General features: G+C 37.1%; 2 protein-coding genes across 2 annotated transcripts in view; both read left to right on the top strand.

Annotated features, from left to right (window-relative positions):
• The window catches only part of LOC106001701 (ankyrin repeat and fibronectin type-III domain-containing protein 1), a 128,041-nt gene extending 125,196 nt beyond the window's left edge, over positions 1–2,845 (top strand). Inside the window, exons 15-16 of the mRNA XM_013036710.1 lie at positions 903–1,053; positions 2,555–2,845. Coding sequence (XP_012892164.1) covers positions 903–1,053; positions 2,555–2,746 — 343 coding nt within the window. The 3' untranslated portion in view covers positions 2,747–2,845. The remainder of the gene's footprint in view (positions 1–902; positions 1,054–2,554) is intronic.
• A 6,040-nt stretch (positions 2,846–8,885) lies between these two features.
• Positions 8,886–15,451, top strand: part of LOC106001690 — a 28,507-nt gene continuing 21,941 nt past the window's right edge. Inside the window, exons 1-2 of the mRNA XM_013036705.1 lie at positions 8,886–8,913; positions 13,105–13,271. Coding sequence (XP_012892159.1) covers positions 8,886–8,913; positions 13,105–13,271 — 195 coding nt within the window. The remainder of the gene's footprint in view (positions 8,914–13,104; positions 13,272–15,451) is intronic.

The following is a 15,451-nucleotide window of genomic DNA, read 5'->3' as shown; positions in this document are numbered from 1 at the left end:
CCATCACTAGGGAGGAGGGCTTGCCTTTCCTCTATAGTCTGCTCTTAAGAACACATTGCTACTCCCTGTAGAGTTTGAAGAACAAACTGGGCCAATTGTGTTTAGAGACTTGAGCTAAAATACCTGTGGAAACAATGCTGCCCAAGAGGCATTTACCTTGCTCTTTTCAAGTTCCTTTTGAAGAACAACCTTTGGGGGAACTAATCAGTTGTGCTTTCCTACCACCACCATTATTCTCCCTTCCCTTCTGTGTGACATTTGGAAAAGTTCATTAGGAAGAACTATAGAGCATGCAGAATAAAGACACAGATTAACTGATTTGGGAGGAGGATGGAAGCAGTGATGTGTGTCCTCTAGTTCCTTTTATTGAAATTGTCTGTGTTCCTGTTTGTGATTTTCCTCAAGCTTTTGGAAGGGGAAAGAAACCAAAATAGTCCCCATGATTACAACAGGGCAGAGTTGAAATGTGCCATGTGGTTTGTTGCCTGAGTTGGATCAGAATCCTGTGGTTACCCAACTGCAGAATTAACCAGCAGATGCCCCTGTGGTAAAAATGTAGACTCTAAGAAGTTGCAGAAGATCTACAGGAGAAGAATAAGGACAGTCAGGAAATTATTACAAATACTCGAAAGCTTCAATCTCAAAAACTGATCCATACAAATCAGATCTATTGTTCTTAGGTATATGTGCTTTGCTAGGTAAAGTAAAAAGTAACCTTAATTAGAAATGCCTTGTTTAAAATTCCATTTAGATTGAAAACCCCACTTGAATTTCATGAATTAAATTGATTTTTAATCTTCAAAAATTGGTCATCTAGGTTCTGGACCTTTACATTTAGAAAGTTCTGAGCTATATTCTGAACTTTTGTTATATTTCTAATTTTAACTTGACTCAACTTACAGAGAGGAGTGGGAATGGATCCAAAAGCTTTCTGGCTCTGAATCTATGGAAAGTGTGGATCATACTTCTGACTGCCCCATGCAATTGTTCTTCTATGAGCTCCAGATGGCAGTGAAGGCTCTCCTTAAGCAGATCAATATACCTCTACACCAGGTACTAGACCTTACCATTTTTATCTTCTTTTTATGGATCACAGAAACTGTATTGTAGGGTAAAACTTACTCAAGAGGCATATGTGCAAGTTTGTTTTCATTTATTTAAATACCACTCTGCATGTACATGCACATTATGAATTTAATGCCTCCAAGTAGACCCAGCTGCACTGCTGCTTCTTTTCTCTAGCTACTTTGTGCTGCCCTTTTTAAGTTTTCAAGATCCCAATATACTGATCAACCAAGATAAAATCATCTAATATACTTCAAAAGACAACAAGGCTCAATCTCAGAATCATGAAGCAACAAGAATACATATATGTGTGTGTGCATAAACAAAAAGGGTATGGTTATATATGCAAATAATGTATTAAAGAATAAGAGAATAATAGTAGTGGCATCTAAAGCAAAAGCCAAGTTATATTATAATGTCTATCCACAAACCAAGATTTCCCTATCACAATTTTCTTATTTAAATAAAAATGTAAACATTATAAGTCCATATACAAGTACCTTTAAGGGAAATGGTTGGATTTAAAAAGAACTAGTAAAAGCTAATTCTGTGATGTTCTAAGAATTTAACATGATGGAATATTCAGCTGCCTATGTGTGTGTATGTGTGTGTGTGTGTGCACGCGCACGTGTGTACGCACACACGCATGCTTTATTTCTAGAGCAAGAAAGAGAACCAAGTTTAGCAAGTATTAAGAAGATAATAACAGAAGTTACTGGCTCCCTTTTAATAAGAGATAACTGCGATGGAGGCAAGAGAAACAATTAGAGATTTGGAAAGTATCTTTTCAATGAGGTACTGCTCTGATTTTAAGTCAATACTGTAAGACCAGTCCAAACCGGTCAACAATGATGATGACTAAATTGTAAGATATATCCTAAAGAAGCCAAGGGAACAACTAAATTATTCTAGGTATGGCCCTATGCTCACAAGGAAAAAAATACCAGCTCTACTTGTGACAGTAGATGGTATTAAAAGGTTTCTTAGACTTCACAGGTTTGAAACAACTCATATTTCATTGGTAACTCTTGGGCTACATATACATGTTGGGAGAAGGCTGCCTAACTGCCTAACAGTACATACAACATTTTTTTTAAATACTTGTAAAATTTTTTCAGTCCTTGGCCAGAAACTACATTTTTCCCCCTTAACCAACTTAAATTGAAACTAGTGGATTTTTAATTCAATCCATTTTTGTTGCTTCATGTAATTATATTCATCATTTTGAAAAGTCCACAGAATGCAATCATTTTCTACTTTTATAAGAAGCATAAATGTTGTTTTCAGAGTTTATGTGGAACATTACTGCCTTAAATCTTGATTTTATATAGCATTATTAAATGGGCTGAGCCCTAATATTTATGTTGTATAAAAATTCCAAGCTTGAAGTTGTGTAATTTTGTTAGATGTTTTATGCCAGTTTGGTGTTGTTTATGTAAGTGCCATGTTGTAACTCTCCTATTTTTCCTCCACGCGTGTCCCTCTGCAGGCAAGGAACTTCCGCCTCTACACACAGGAGGTGTTGGAAATGGGTCACAATGTGTCCTTTCTTCTCCTGCTCCCTGCCTCAGACGACGTCTGTACAGCCCCAGGACAGAATAATCCTTACACCCCACACTCAGGATTTCTTAACCTCCCTCTTCAGATGTTTGAACTTGGTATAGTAGCTTGTTTCACCTAGAAATATTAACCCAGCCTCCTTATAATAAAATCACAAAGTTATATCTGTTCCCCCTTGTCCCAGTGGAGGGTCAATAAATCACATGATGGCTTTGGCAACAACCCTTCCTAGAACTGTGTACAAGTCAGAGCAAAAGCAAAGCTCCAAGACTATGTGTCTGAGCAATAATTATTGAAATCTAGTAAAGACCCAATGGAGAAGAAGGAATTCTGGACTGAAAGTTCAGTTATTGGACTCTACTTTCTGTTTCTCCTTTGGTTTCTTAAATATAGATACAAAAACAATATTCTCATGAAAAGCACTGCTTCTCCTCTTTCCTCCTCCTCCTCCTCTCTTTCCCTCCCTCTCCCTCTCACTCTCCCCCTCTCTTCTCCTTCTTCCTCTCCCTCCCCCCCACTCTGCCCTCTTACTTCCAACTGGGAAAAAATAATAAAATTAAAACAGAATTTGTATCACTTTGGAGAAAAAAAGTCTACAAATATAAGTAGTGCTGATTTATTGAACAGACTCATAATTTCCAACAGACAATTTGAGAAATGGGCAAAGTCTCCCAAGATGTAACATTGTGATTTTAACATGGAGTGTTGAATAGTAGAAGATGTTCTGACTTCCAAAAATGAATAGCTTGGGCTCCAGTTTCTCTGTTTTTGCAGACCACTGCTGCCTAGTGAGAATGCAAATAGGGAGGCTTTGCCTCCTTTCTTGTTCTTCATTTGTAACAGGCCAGTAAGAGGCAATTAGCAAGGGCTTCATCAATTCAAATGAATTGTATAATTTGTAGAGGCTGAGTGAGTAGGTGGGTGGAATAGAAGCAGGTCCTATTTGGATTATTTCCTAGCCACCAGATTTAGAAGAGAACAAAGGAACTATCTGGTGGTTCATTTTAAGCTACAGGTATCTGAATGAATCTGATTGTATCACTTCAGGATAATTTGCTTAAGCCTTCTAGTTTCATTTGTTTCAAGCATTTCAGATGCCCAGAAGGTAATAAACAACTGTTACTTTCCAGAAAAGACTGAAGCAGACTCGCAGACTGGGACTTGAGAGTTCAGAGTCCCCTGTTGTATGACACTGGCCTTACTAATTTAGAATAGCCTGGATGTGAATGTAGGCATTTAATGAGTTCCCCAGCCAAAGAATTTCATAAGTCCATGACATAACAGCATTGCTCTTACGAAATTTTGTTTAGGGCAAGTATGCTATTTTAAGTCCATTCATATCTATTTGGTCACTACTATAGAGCTGTATAGATGACTAATATAAAGGCCTTACTCTAAAGAAACTTTTAGTAGTATGGTAGGAATAAAATAAGAAAACAAACACTGGGCACCAGTGGCTCACACTGGTAGTCTAGCTACTTGGGAGGCTGAAATCTGAGGATCATGTGCTTCCATGCCAGTCCAGGCAAGACAGTCTGTGAGACACTTATCTACAAATAACCACCAGAAAGCCAGTGGCTCAAGTGTTAGAGCGCTAGCCTTGAGTACAAAAAGCTCAGAGAAAAGGTCTAAGCCTCAAATTTAAGCCCCAGGACCAGCACCAAAAAAAGAGAAAATAAATTATTTTAGAATGACAATAATGTGCCCCAAATCTTAAGTATTAAGTAATATTTTAAAAGAAAAGTACATTTTCTAAAAAAAAAAAAACAAAACAGAAAACCTTCATGAAGGGGAGTATATGTGATATGAGTATTGAAGTACTATACATGCTAATAAGCTTGTATAAAATGAAAAGCTTTCTTGTTAGGGGGAAGAATGAGAAAAGACATGGGAATAGAAGAACTCAGAGTAAAGAAGTAACAAATGACTATACCGGAAAAATATGAAGAAATGGGGGAACACAAAGCTGCACAGACAAGTGGGCCACATTGACTCTTTTGAGTCAGGCTAAGGAATCTGTTTAAGCTGCAATGAAAGCCAAGAGTCAAAAGAGATTATTATAATAGTCTAGAGGTAAAGTTAGAACCAATAAACTAGGAAAGGGTATAGAAAATATAGACATGAGAAACACCAAACGTAACAAATAAGAATTGGCAAAGAGGAAAGGGAAATCTAGAAAAATGTGCCTTGGTTTCAGCCTCAGTGACTATGAGGGTATTGGCACCTTTATCAAAAGTACAAAAGTGAAAAATAAGGAATTAATGGAAGAGAAGGGTGTTTTAAGCTTTGAATATGTTGGCTCTGAAGATGCTAAATCAACATTGAAGTAGTCATGACACACTTGCAGTAGCAATGTAGAATTTTTTAAACTGTGCACTGAACACAGAAGTTGTAGTCAGTATTTGCTAGTAACAGCTGAAATGACAGCAAATTGTTTCCATAGGATAAATGTCTCATAAAGGAGCTAAGGAAAAAGTTTCACTAGAGAGCTATTAGTATTTCACACTGCCTAAGTTAAACTTATTGTTGTTCCCTGATTATAGGCAAAAATACATGAAATTCATGTATGAAGAATCAATAAGTTGGTATCAATCATAATAGTGTTATCAGATATAACTCTGGAGTTTGAAGACAAAAAGCTCCTGTGTGCCCTGCTTTCTGTGAGGCACACTCTCTCAAGGCAACACTCTCTGCCTCAATTCTTACTACTGTCTATTCTGTAATTTGGTGAAGCCTACTACAATTTTCTGTCTCCATCCATTTGTCCATTTATTTGCCAATAAATATTGTTGAATATCCACACACTGACGAATCAGTAACCACTTATGGAGTTCACAGCCTATATAAGTAGTAAACCCATCAATACATAATAATATAACAGAGAACTGGGGAATACAGAGAAACCAGGGTAAGGAACTATACTGGAGAAAGAGCTGCATCTTCATAAAGGATGACCTGGGAAGGCTTCTCTAAAGAAGTTACACTTAAGCTAGACTTGAGATCTCCAGGCAACTGGAATAACAAGTGCAAAGCCCTCAGAGTAAGATAGTGCTGGGCTGAGAGATCAATATACCCAAGATATAGTAAGAACAACAGAGATAAGAGATGAGATCAGAGAGTCAATAGAAGCCACATCAGGCTGGGGATGTAGCTTGGTAGTAGAACACTTGCCGATCATGCATAAGGCTCTGGTTTCCATCCCTAGCACCTAAAAAAGGGGGGAGCAGGGAGAAAGAAAAGAAATGAAAACCTGACAAGGAATTTAGACGTACTTGAAGTATGCTGGGAAACCAATGAAGAGTTCTGAGCAAAATACAATATGGAAAATACAATATGAAAAATCCAGGAGATTTTTCTGAAGATTTTCCCCACTGCCAAAGAACAATTAGCCTAGCATTTTCCAAATTCACTTAACCAGAAACCATTTTTTAATCTGGCACCTATTAAAAATCCACAGAACACATACTTTTGGATACAGTACCCTAGAACAATGTCTCTCAAACTTTAATATGAACAAGAATCAACTGGAAACCTTGTTGAAATATGGATTCCTAGGTCAACCCCAGTAATGCTGAATCAGTAGATATAGGAAGGAGTTGGAAAATAAACATTTTTCATAAGTTCTCAGCTGATATTGATGCAGGGATGATTAGAACATAGAGATAAATACATAAATACTGAACTATAGCTGAGGTTGGCATAATAATACACTAAAATTCAATTTTGCCTTTCCCTTTGATCTGTTTTATTTCTTTTTTAAATTATTGTGAAAATGCCGTACAGAGGGTTACAATTACATGGGCAAGGTAATGAGTACATTTCTTTTTTGGGGGGGGGTCCAGTTGTGGGGCCTGAACTCTGGGCCTGGGTGCGCGCTGTCCCTCAGCTCTTCAGCTCAAGGCTAGCACTCTACCACTTGAGCCACAGCACCACTTCCGGCTTTTTTCTTTTTGCTTATGTGGTGCTGAGGAATCGAACCCAGGGCCTCATGCATGCAAGGCAAGCGCTCTACCACTGAGCCACCTTCCCAGCCCATGAGTTCATTTCTTATCAAGTATTGTTGCCTCCTTTGTTTCCCCTTCCCATCCCTTTCCCCACACACACACCCTCCCCCCACCCCCCCAACACCCCCCTCCCTGCCCCACGCCAAAGTTGTAAAGTTCGTTTTTCAACATAATGTCTTGTACATCTCATTGTTGCAATGGGTCCACCTGTATCCATATTTAAACAATTTGCTTTTTCCCTTCCCCTCCACAAATTATACCAACATCAAATACAGTGAAAACAGGGGTTATACTGTGGAGGAGGGACATACAAAGCAGCAAAAAAATATCTTATAAATATGCTAGAAACAATAGCAAGAAAGAAAAAGCATTTGAGTCCTTATCTTGGGATTCATGTCTCAGACATATACTAGTTATTGCAAATAAAGGAAACCATGGGACCTATGTTTCTTTGGGCCTGGCTTACTTCACTTAAAATAATTTTTTTCCAAGTCTTTCCATTTCCTAACAAATGGGGCAATGTCATTCTTTCTGATGGAGGCATAGAATTCCATTCTAAAAACAATATAAGACCATCAGATACTCTCATCTATGGAAAATAGGCCACATACCAAAGCCTGGGTCTCACAGTTCCTGACTTCAAGATATCTCTCTCTAGATTAACATATACTTTCTTACTTTCTTTGTTCTCCCCTTATTGACATATCATGGGCAATCCAACTGAGGACCATGTCAACTACCAGAAAAGACTCCTTTATTGGGCTTGATTCTACTTGCACATGAAATTCTATTAACCTCTTTTAGCCTCCTTCTAGGGACCAGGGAAAACTGTTACCAGTAGCTGGAGATTAATATACTCTCTATAAAATATTTATTTTATTTCAGTACCACCAGCAATTTTTAAAAATATTAATGGGCATTAATAAGAATCATAATTATCCCCAAGCCATCAGAGCTCTTAAAGATGAAGATTTATCATAATTTTTCCATTATTTAGGCATCACCCAACTAAGGAATTAATGGCACCTTCACAGGAACTTTCATGTACCTAATTGAGAAGTGTTAAGCATTTATTTGTGTGTTCTTTTGTAAGCAGGAACTTCTATTCTCCATGTGTAGTTTCATAATAAAGGGTTGAGACATACTAAACACTTATGAGGAAAGAGAATGTTTTTGAAAATTCAGTCAGAACCCAGGAGAATTTTAATAACATGGGAATTTTAATGAAACCTGAAAAGGTGTGAATTATGGGAACATGTAAACTGTAACAGAATAAAGAATTGCCCTATATTTCAGTTTGACTTGTATAAGTCATCCTGTCCCCATGGAAAGATTTGAGATTTGGCAAATTGACCATGGTCCTTCCAATGGGCTAAGTGAAACAAAAAACTTGCTGACCAGTTATGGAAAACTGAATCTGTGCACATTCCTGCACTAAACAGATGTAACCAAGTAAAAATGACAAAAGAGCTTAGCCTTCTATCTCCTACTGTATAGATCACTTTGGTAATCAACATCTGACCTATAGGAAGAACTTCAGAAATCTGGACAAGTAGAGTTGCTCTGAGGCAAAATGATACAATTTTACTTAAGACCAACTCCTCTTTCCACAGCCCTCAGAGATGACATCTCTTGGGTAGGAGCAAGATAGGTTCCCTTTACATAAGTGCCTGGGGGCCTGTAAGGATCACTATACACACTATTCTAGGATACAAGAAAAGCAGTATCATGAGCTCTTATTCTGTCAATGATCTGGCCTTATGGATCTGCCTAGCATGTAGTGAGAAGGTTTACCCTGACCCTGTGAGCAGTCCCAATTAACAACAGGTTTATTATAAGAAAACCTGATTTTTACTGATTATCTTGGCTGTATGATTCATACTAATTGGACTAGGAATACAAAATGCCAGAGAATTGAAAAATAGATTGAGGCCTGACATATATTTCATACGTATGTGCTTTGTCACATCCTTCATTCAACAAACATTTAATGAACTCCCACTGTATGCCAGGTTCTGTGCTGGGACTGCACATATAGACAGCAATGATGCAAGTTGGCCTACAAGAAGCTAAGAATCTAGTAAGGGAAACAGACATCTATATCAATGGTCCTATAAAAACTGTAGATGTAAGCTAGTGGACTTCTTCCTTACATAGATAGTATGTTTGCTGGAATAGGAAAGACAAACAAAAATTCACAAAGTGAAAGAAAAGACAGAGTTGAAAAAGAAAATCACTAAGAGCAAAGGGAACAGCATGGACACAGGCTTGGAAGCACTGGAAAGTACTACTTGATTAGGTATACTCTTAGTAGCTCAATGTAACAGCTACTTAGTGGCTTCTGAGGAAGCTAAATGTTAAAATGGTCAAAATCATAAAGGGTTGATTATTTCATCCTAGGAGGTAAGACTTTATCTTGTAAGTAATAGGATTTAATGAAATGATTTTAAGAAAAAGGATGAGATGGTCAATATATTTTAGCTTTTCTGGGAAGGACAGATTGCAAGAAACACTGGGAGAAAACAGAGCTTATCCATATTCATTGGCCTAAGTATAGATAAGAACCCAAACCAAGGTAGAAGTACAAAGAAGAAAGAAAAGACAAGAGGAATTTGGGAGTTAAAGTCATGAAACTTTTGTGATTGATTTGATGTGGTTGAAGAGCAAGATGGTGGAGCCAGAGAGTCTGAATAGGGTGCTGAGATGGATCACATTGCCATCTACCAAAACAGGAAATATGAGGGAAGGAATCAGTCTGGGGGAGGGGAAAGATGATGAGTTCAGTTTGACAAATGATGAGTTTTGAGGTGCCTGTGGGATATCTAGGCAATGAGCCTAATGGAATCCAGGCCACAGACTTGCAGGAAATGGCATAATATCAGCCTTCATTCCTAATACCCATTTTTCATGATTTAGGATACCACTCCTGTATTCCAACTGACAACTCATTCACTACCAGGAATCTAGAGAGGCATCTTGTACCTGGGTGCTTTCTGCCACTTTGGCAAAGAATCATGGCACTAAACTAACCCTAAGAAATTATTTATTTCCTTGATTCCTTGACTTCCAAACTAGACCATATGTCAGACTTACTGGGAACTTTGTGAGTTAAAGATTCTCAGGAGGTATATTCTAACTCCAGTCCTGTTTTCATATTCTGACTATTAAAGGCCTCATTTTCCTGAGGATGAAGAATTTGGAAACAAACATGTATTTTGTATGTGGTATTTTCATATTCTATATTGGGCACTTTATATATACTATATTGTTTAATCCTAAATAGACATTATTACCCATATTTGGGATAGTACTGAGATCCCTAAAGGCTATTTTCTGACCATATGGCAGAACTATGATTCAAACACATTCCTGTCTGATATCTAAGCCTAGGAACTTGCCGCCCTACTTACCATACTGCTAATGTTCATGTCAACTATATTATATAGTCTACCACTATCTTACCTTAAAAGAAAGAGAGACACAGAGAGAGACAGAGAGAGAGAGAAACACACCACAGAGAATATCTTAGTCTGTGTGCATCAAACAAATCATGTGGTCCATTATTGACATTATTGTAGCTTTATACTATTTGTCTGTAAAATGCATGTGATTCGCATTTTTAAAAATTAGAAGCTTCCAGTCAATTCTCCCTCCTCAATGATGGCTACCAAATATATCATTGCTAAACCACAAAAGACTACGTTAAAGCAACATTTGTTAAAGTGACATTAAAGGCTCTGGATGAAAACCACTAGAGTGGGGAAAAGCCTTACAGTTGAAATGTCCTCATAACTCACTTGTGGTGCGTGGCATGGATGGCGGGTGCTGGGAGACCACCCACTGACCCACGGCTCCTACCGCAAAGATACAACAAGAGAAAGTTGTGAACACCCTGGCTTTTAGGAATTCAGATGGGATTGATAGTGTTTCTTTTAAAGAAATTATTCATCATCTCTTCATAGTCAACTTTCCTAGTCATATTTTAGAAAGAGAAAAAAGCCAAAAGAAAAAGGTTTTACAACTTGATCTAGAAAAGCAGTCTGTGAGATGTTTCACTCTCCAGCCAAAAAAGGACATCTGTCAGGGGTTAACAGTATATAATCCCTCCTTGAAGGGCATAAAGACACTTTCAGGGAGCTACAAGGGTCAAGAGTGAGCTACTAAGTAATGGTGACTCTTTCCTGCAGAGCTGCCAGTAAATATTAGAGACCTGAAACACACCTTTCAAAACAGGAAAATGCAGCACAGTGACAGAAGTGAACAGAGGTAAAAGGAATCTTCAGGAGTGGAGTCAGATCATGCATTTATTTCTTTATTCATCCAATAAACAGTTGAGAAGCTACAATACTCCAGGTTCTGAGAAAACAAAAATTTAAGAGGGGCATGGTCTCTGCCCTCAAAAAAATCATACTCTAATGCCAAAATAGTCAACTAAGCAAGTAATTACAAAGTAACAAGACCTATCTTCTCAGAGGTTTAGAAACAAGTACTCCAGGAGTACAAAAGAGGGAGAAACTAGTTCTACCTAGAATAAAATTTAAAAAACTGGAAATTTTGCTGAGAAAACATTTCATCTGAATCATCAAGTATCAGAAGGAGGAAAGACAGGGATCTGAAGATGAGGAAAGGCATGCTGAAAAATATGGACCTACAAAAGGTCAGTGTGTCCAAAGCTTAGGGTTGATGTATGGCTAGATGCTGATGATAGTCACATAGTGAAAGTGGTTGAAGATACATTCAAACCCTAAATCACAAGCTTTCCTTTTCAGGAGGAAATGTTTGAGTTTTATCCTAAAGTCAAGAGGGATCTCTAGAGAGGTCTTTTAAATGAGGAAATTACATGAAAATTTTACATTTGGAAAAAGAACCATAGTTCGTTGTTTACTGAAATGGTATATGAAATGAGCTCTTCTGTGAGGCATGGAAGTGCTTAACAAAGTAGAGAAGTCAGAAAGTAAGGATCTTAGAGAAAAATTATCCCCATGTATGTGACTCTCTGGATTGAGAAACACTTCTTGAAATGAGGCCCCGTTAGGGTAAAGATATAACACCAAAGCTTTCATTCTATTCCTCTCTTCCACTCCCAGGCAGAAAAGACATGTGAGGGAGACAACAAAGCAGGTTACCCTTCCTCTCACCTAAGATGTATCCTAAGAGGAAATTAAGCATGGAAGCAAGCAGGGTTAGGATGAAAACTGTAAAGTGTACAATATATAAAGAGAAGAGGAATCCTGACAGATACAGAGATAACCAAATTCCCTATTCTGAGGCATAATAGTCTAACTTTCCCTAAGTGACCAGATCTAGGTCTTGAAAATCAACAGAATTCTTCATGCAATAAGTCATGATGAAAACATTCTAATAGGCATGATGGATTAGAATAGACCCATTTCCAAAGAATGGAAAATACTAGTAAAAGTCAGATATATATAAAATAAGTGAGGTTTAAGGAGAGTGAGTCCCTACATTTAACAATGGGCCAGGAAGAGACTAGAAATTATGCTCATCTAGTCAGAACTAGTTGAAAAGAGAAATCTGACCACTTCATGATGCTTATACTAGGCTCTGTCCTATGCTGCTTTGTTCCTGCTGAAGAGGGACAAATAATAGAGATGAAAGTCTGGGACCTCAGTCCCTTTATTTTCTAAGAGGGAAAGGCCAAGTCTGCTGAAGATACAAATGGTTTGTCCAAGGTTTGCTTCCTATCATCCTTTCAAGGATTGCTGAGGGGAAGTTTCAAAGCTTATCATAACAGGCCCTTGGGGGAAGTTTCCAAGATAACCCAAGAAAAGCATATCTAGTTTCTTCTGGGAGTTTTGGCCTTGGAAAGGAGCAAGCAAGACACATAACAGGAAATAAGATACTACTTGACTTGGCTTTTTGTTCATTTTTTTAAATGATAAGCATGTTTATTTTCCCAATCACATACATATATGCACAAGTATATTTTAAATTATATGTGTACATAGATAGTTGTGCTTGGTTTTACAATGCCAAAGGTAATTTCATCATTGTACAAACATCATATACTACCTACAAATTAAGATGGCTATGAGATTATTAATAATCTCACTGAATCACCATTGCATAAGTGACCCATCACTGACTGAAATATAATTATATAGTGCTTGACTATACAAGTGTATGTATATGTGCATGTATGTACATCTATATATAGATACATAAACATAGATATATATATATATATGCCCTTAACTACAGTGAAAAGTCCACCTAAATGGTAACTTGAGCAAATATCACTTTCTCATATCTTACCAGAAGTTGATAACTTGAGAGAGAACACTGACATTAGCCAAACATCTAGCCCTTAAGAACACATTTATAATTTACTTATGGCTTAATATTTCTACTAATAGGATTAATAAATCATGTTTTCATTCAACTGATTTTCTGTGTGGTATGAATTTTTTATGCCAAATCTTAATATGTTTTATTTTGCTTCTTCGTTTTCCAGTTCATTTTTGCAGCTACAGAGAGAAATTTCTTAGTCTGTATTGCCGCCTTTCTGCTGTTGTGGAGCTGGATTCTCTGAATACCCAACAGTCCTTGAGGGAAGCGATTTCGGACAGTGAGGTTGCAGCTGCCAAACAACGACATCAGCAAATTTTAGACTTCATTCAGGTAAAAGTTGGTTTCTTCTCAAAAAGAAGAGGCACAATGGAAAGGGTAAGCACCAAGAAAGGGAAAGGGAAGCAATTTGGGCTGATTTGAAGAAAATACAGTGTAAGCAGGCTGTTGATCTGGCTAAAATATGGCTCTCTTAGGGAGCTATGGGTTTTGAAACAAAAGCTTAAGAAAATGTTACAGATAAATCACACTACTCCTAAGAATTATATCAGCCAAGATGATAGGTAGCAAGTGGCCTTCTATATTGTTAAGAAAAAAAGATCACTTTCAGAAGTAATGAAAAAAATATTCTCCTTATGCTGGTAGCCCATTGATAATTCTAGCAGAATTTTTTAAAATATATATTAAGTTCCTAAATAGCTCATAGAAAAAAAAGATAATCTACCAGTTAATCTAAGTACAGTTAGACCTAAGATTCCTCATGTTTTGGAATTGTTTCTACCAAAGTTGAAATTTCATGTGTGGCTCAATGTAAAAAAAAAATGTATTATTTGTTCAAGTTCTCAACTACAAATGTCTATGGTGACACTTCAGGGTCTTGTTTGTGAAAGGGATACTAACTAATAATCAAGAAAATCTAGGTCTGGCTTGATATTGCTTTAGCAAATCTTGGAATCAGCCAAGGGCTGGTGGCTCATGCCTGTAATCCTAGCTACACAGGAGGCTGAGATCTAGGGATAAAGCCAGTCCAGGCAGAAAAGTCCATGAGATTCTAATCTCCATTTAACCACAAAAAAAAATCTGGAAGTGGAGTTATGGGTCAAGTGGTAGAGCACTAGCCTTGAGTACAAAAGCTTAGGGACAACACCTAGGCCCTGAGTTCAAGCCCCAGACCTGGTACAAAAAAAAAATTGGAATCATTGTAGTACTTACCCAATTCACAAAATAAATCTAATAGCAATAGCTACCCTCTAAATTATCACCATGATATTCAGTCCAATTTGATGAATAGTTATTAACATCAGGGTTGAACACAGTATGAAAGCAAAAGGCTGGAACAGTAATTCCTGACTTTAAGTTTAAAACTTATTAAAGTAGGAAAGGTTTGTCTATATTGCTTGTAAAATGTTACATGACAAAGAGAAATTCAAATACAAAAAGAAGAAAGTTCTGTGTCAACACAAAGAAGAAAAATTTACTTCCACATATGGCTGTCATGGGAGGACATTCCTTAACATCTGAACCTGGCCTATGAGATAGATTAGAAGGAGAAAAAAACAGAACATGAAACATTCAGAAAGGAACTGTAAACAGATAAGGAAAAGAGCAGAAAAACAGGGTTTGGGTAAGTAGTAAGTAGCTAAGGTTGGTTGGGGCAAATTGAGTATTGAATTATAGTGAGAAATTAGGCAAGATTGAAAGATAGCAATGAAATCAGACCACAAGGACTTTATTAAAGGCCATGGTAAGGAATTTGCCCTTAATTCTGTAAGCAAAAGGGAGCAATCCAAAGTTTTAGAAACAGTAAATGATAGACTCTCACAGCTCTGTTAAGGACCGATTCAGTCAGAGAGGATTTTCTTCTTGTATGCACTGCTATGGCCATAGTAGCTGTACACTGATAGCAATTTATTCTGCTTGGTCACCAAATAATTTGCATATATCTCCTGGATTTAAGAAGAAAATTAAATGTAAGGAAACCAGATAAGAAACTGACAATTATCAAAACAAGGGGTAAAATGAGAATGTAAGGTAAGGAGATATTGTAAACTTGAGGCCTAATAATTTTCTAGAAATTCTGATCTCACCTGAAAAATAAGGATGATGATAATACACACTACATTTATCATAGTGTTACCGAATGAATTCAGTGAGTAAATGCATGGGAAGCATTCAGCAAAGTGCTTGGCACATACAATAAATTCTGTATTAATTCATTCATAACTAAGAAGGAAAACCCCTTTGAAATATGAATATGCAAAGATTGAATCTTTTGAAGTATTTAGGAACAAAATATTGCTAAGTAGTGAGCAAACAAATCTTCAGGATTATTCTATTTTCTCATGCTATAAATTAAGTATTTTAAATGACTTCCCAGAGTAAGGAAATGACTTTTCAAAAAATTACTTGTTCTCTTGACCTGAGAATGTGGTAACTAACATGTTTAAACACTTATTTACTTCATTTTCAGTAAAAATGGAACATGAAAGGTAGGAAAGGACTAGGATATAGAG

The sequence above is a fragment of the Dipodomys ordii genome, unplaced genomic scaffold (assembly GCF_000151885.1).
Source record: "Dipodomys ordii isolate 6190 unplaced genomic scaffold, Dord_2.0 Scaffold7, whole genome shotgun sequence".
Lineage (NCBI taxonomy): Eukaryota > Metazoa > Chordata > Mammalia > Rodentia > Heteromyidae > Dipodomys > Dipodomys ordii.
Note: the sequence above shows the minus strand (reverse complement) of the source record. Positions and strands in the feature narration are given on the sequence as shown.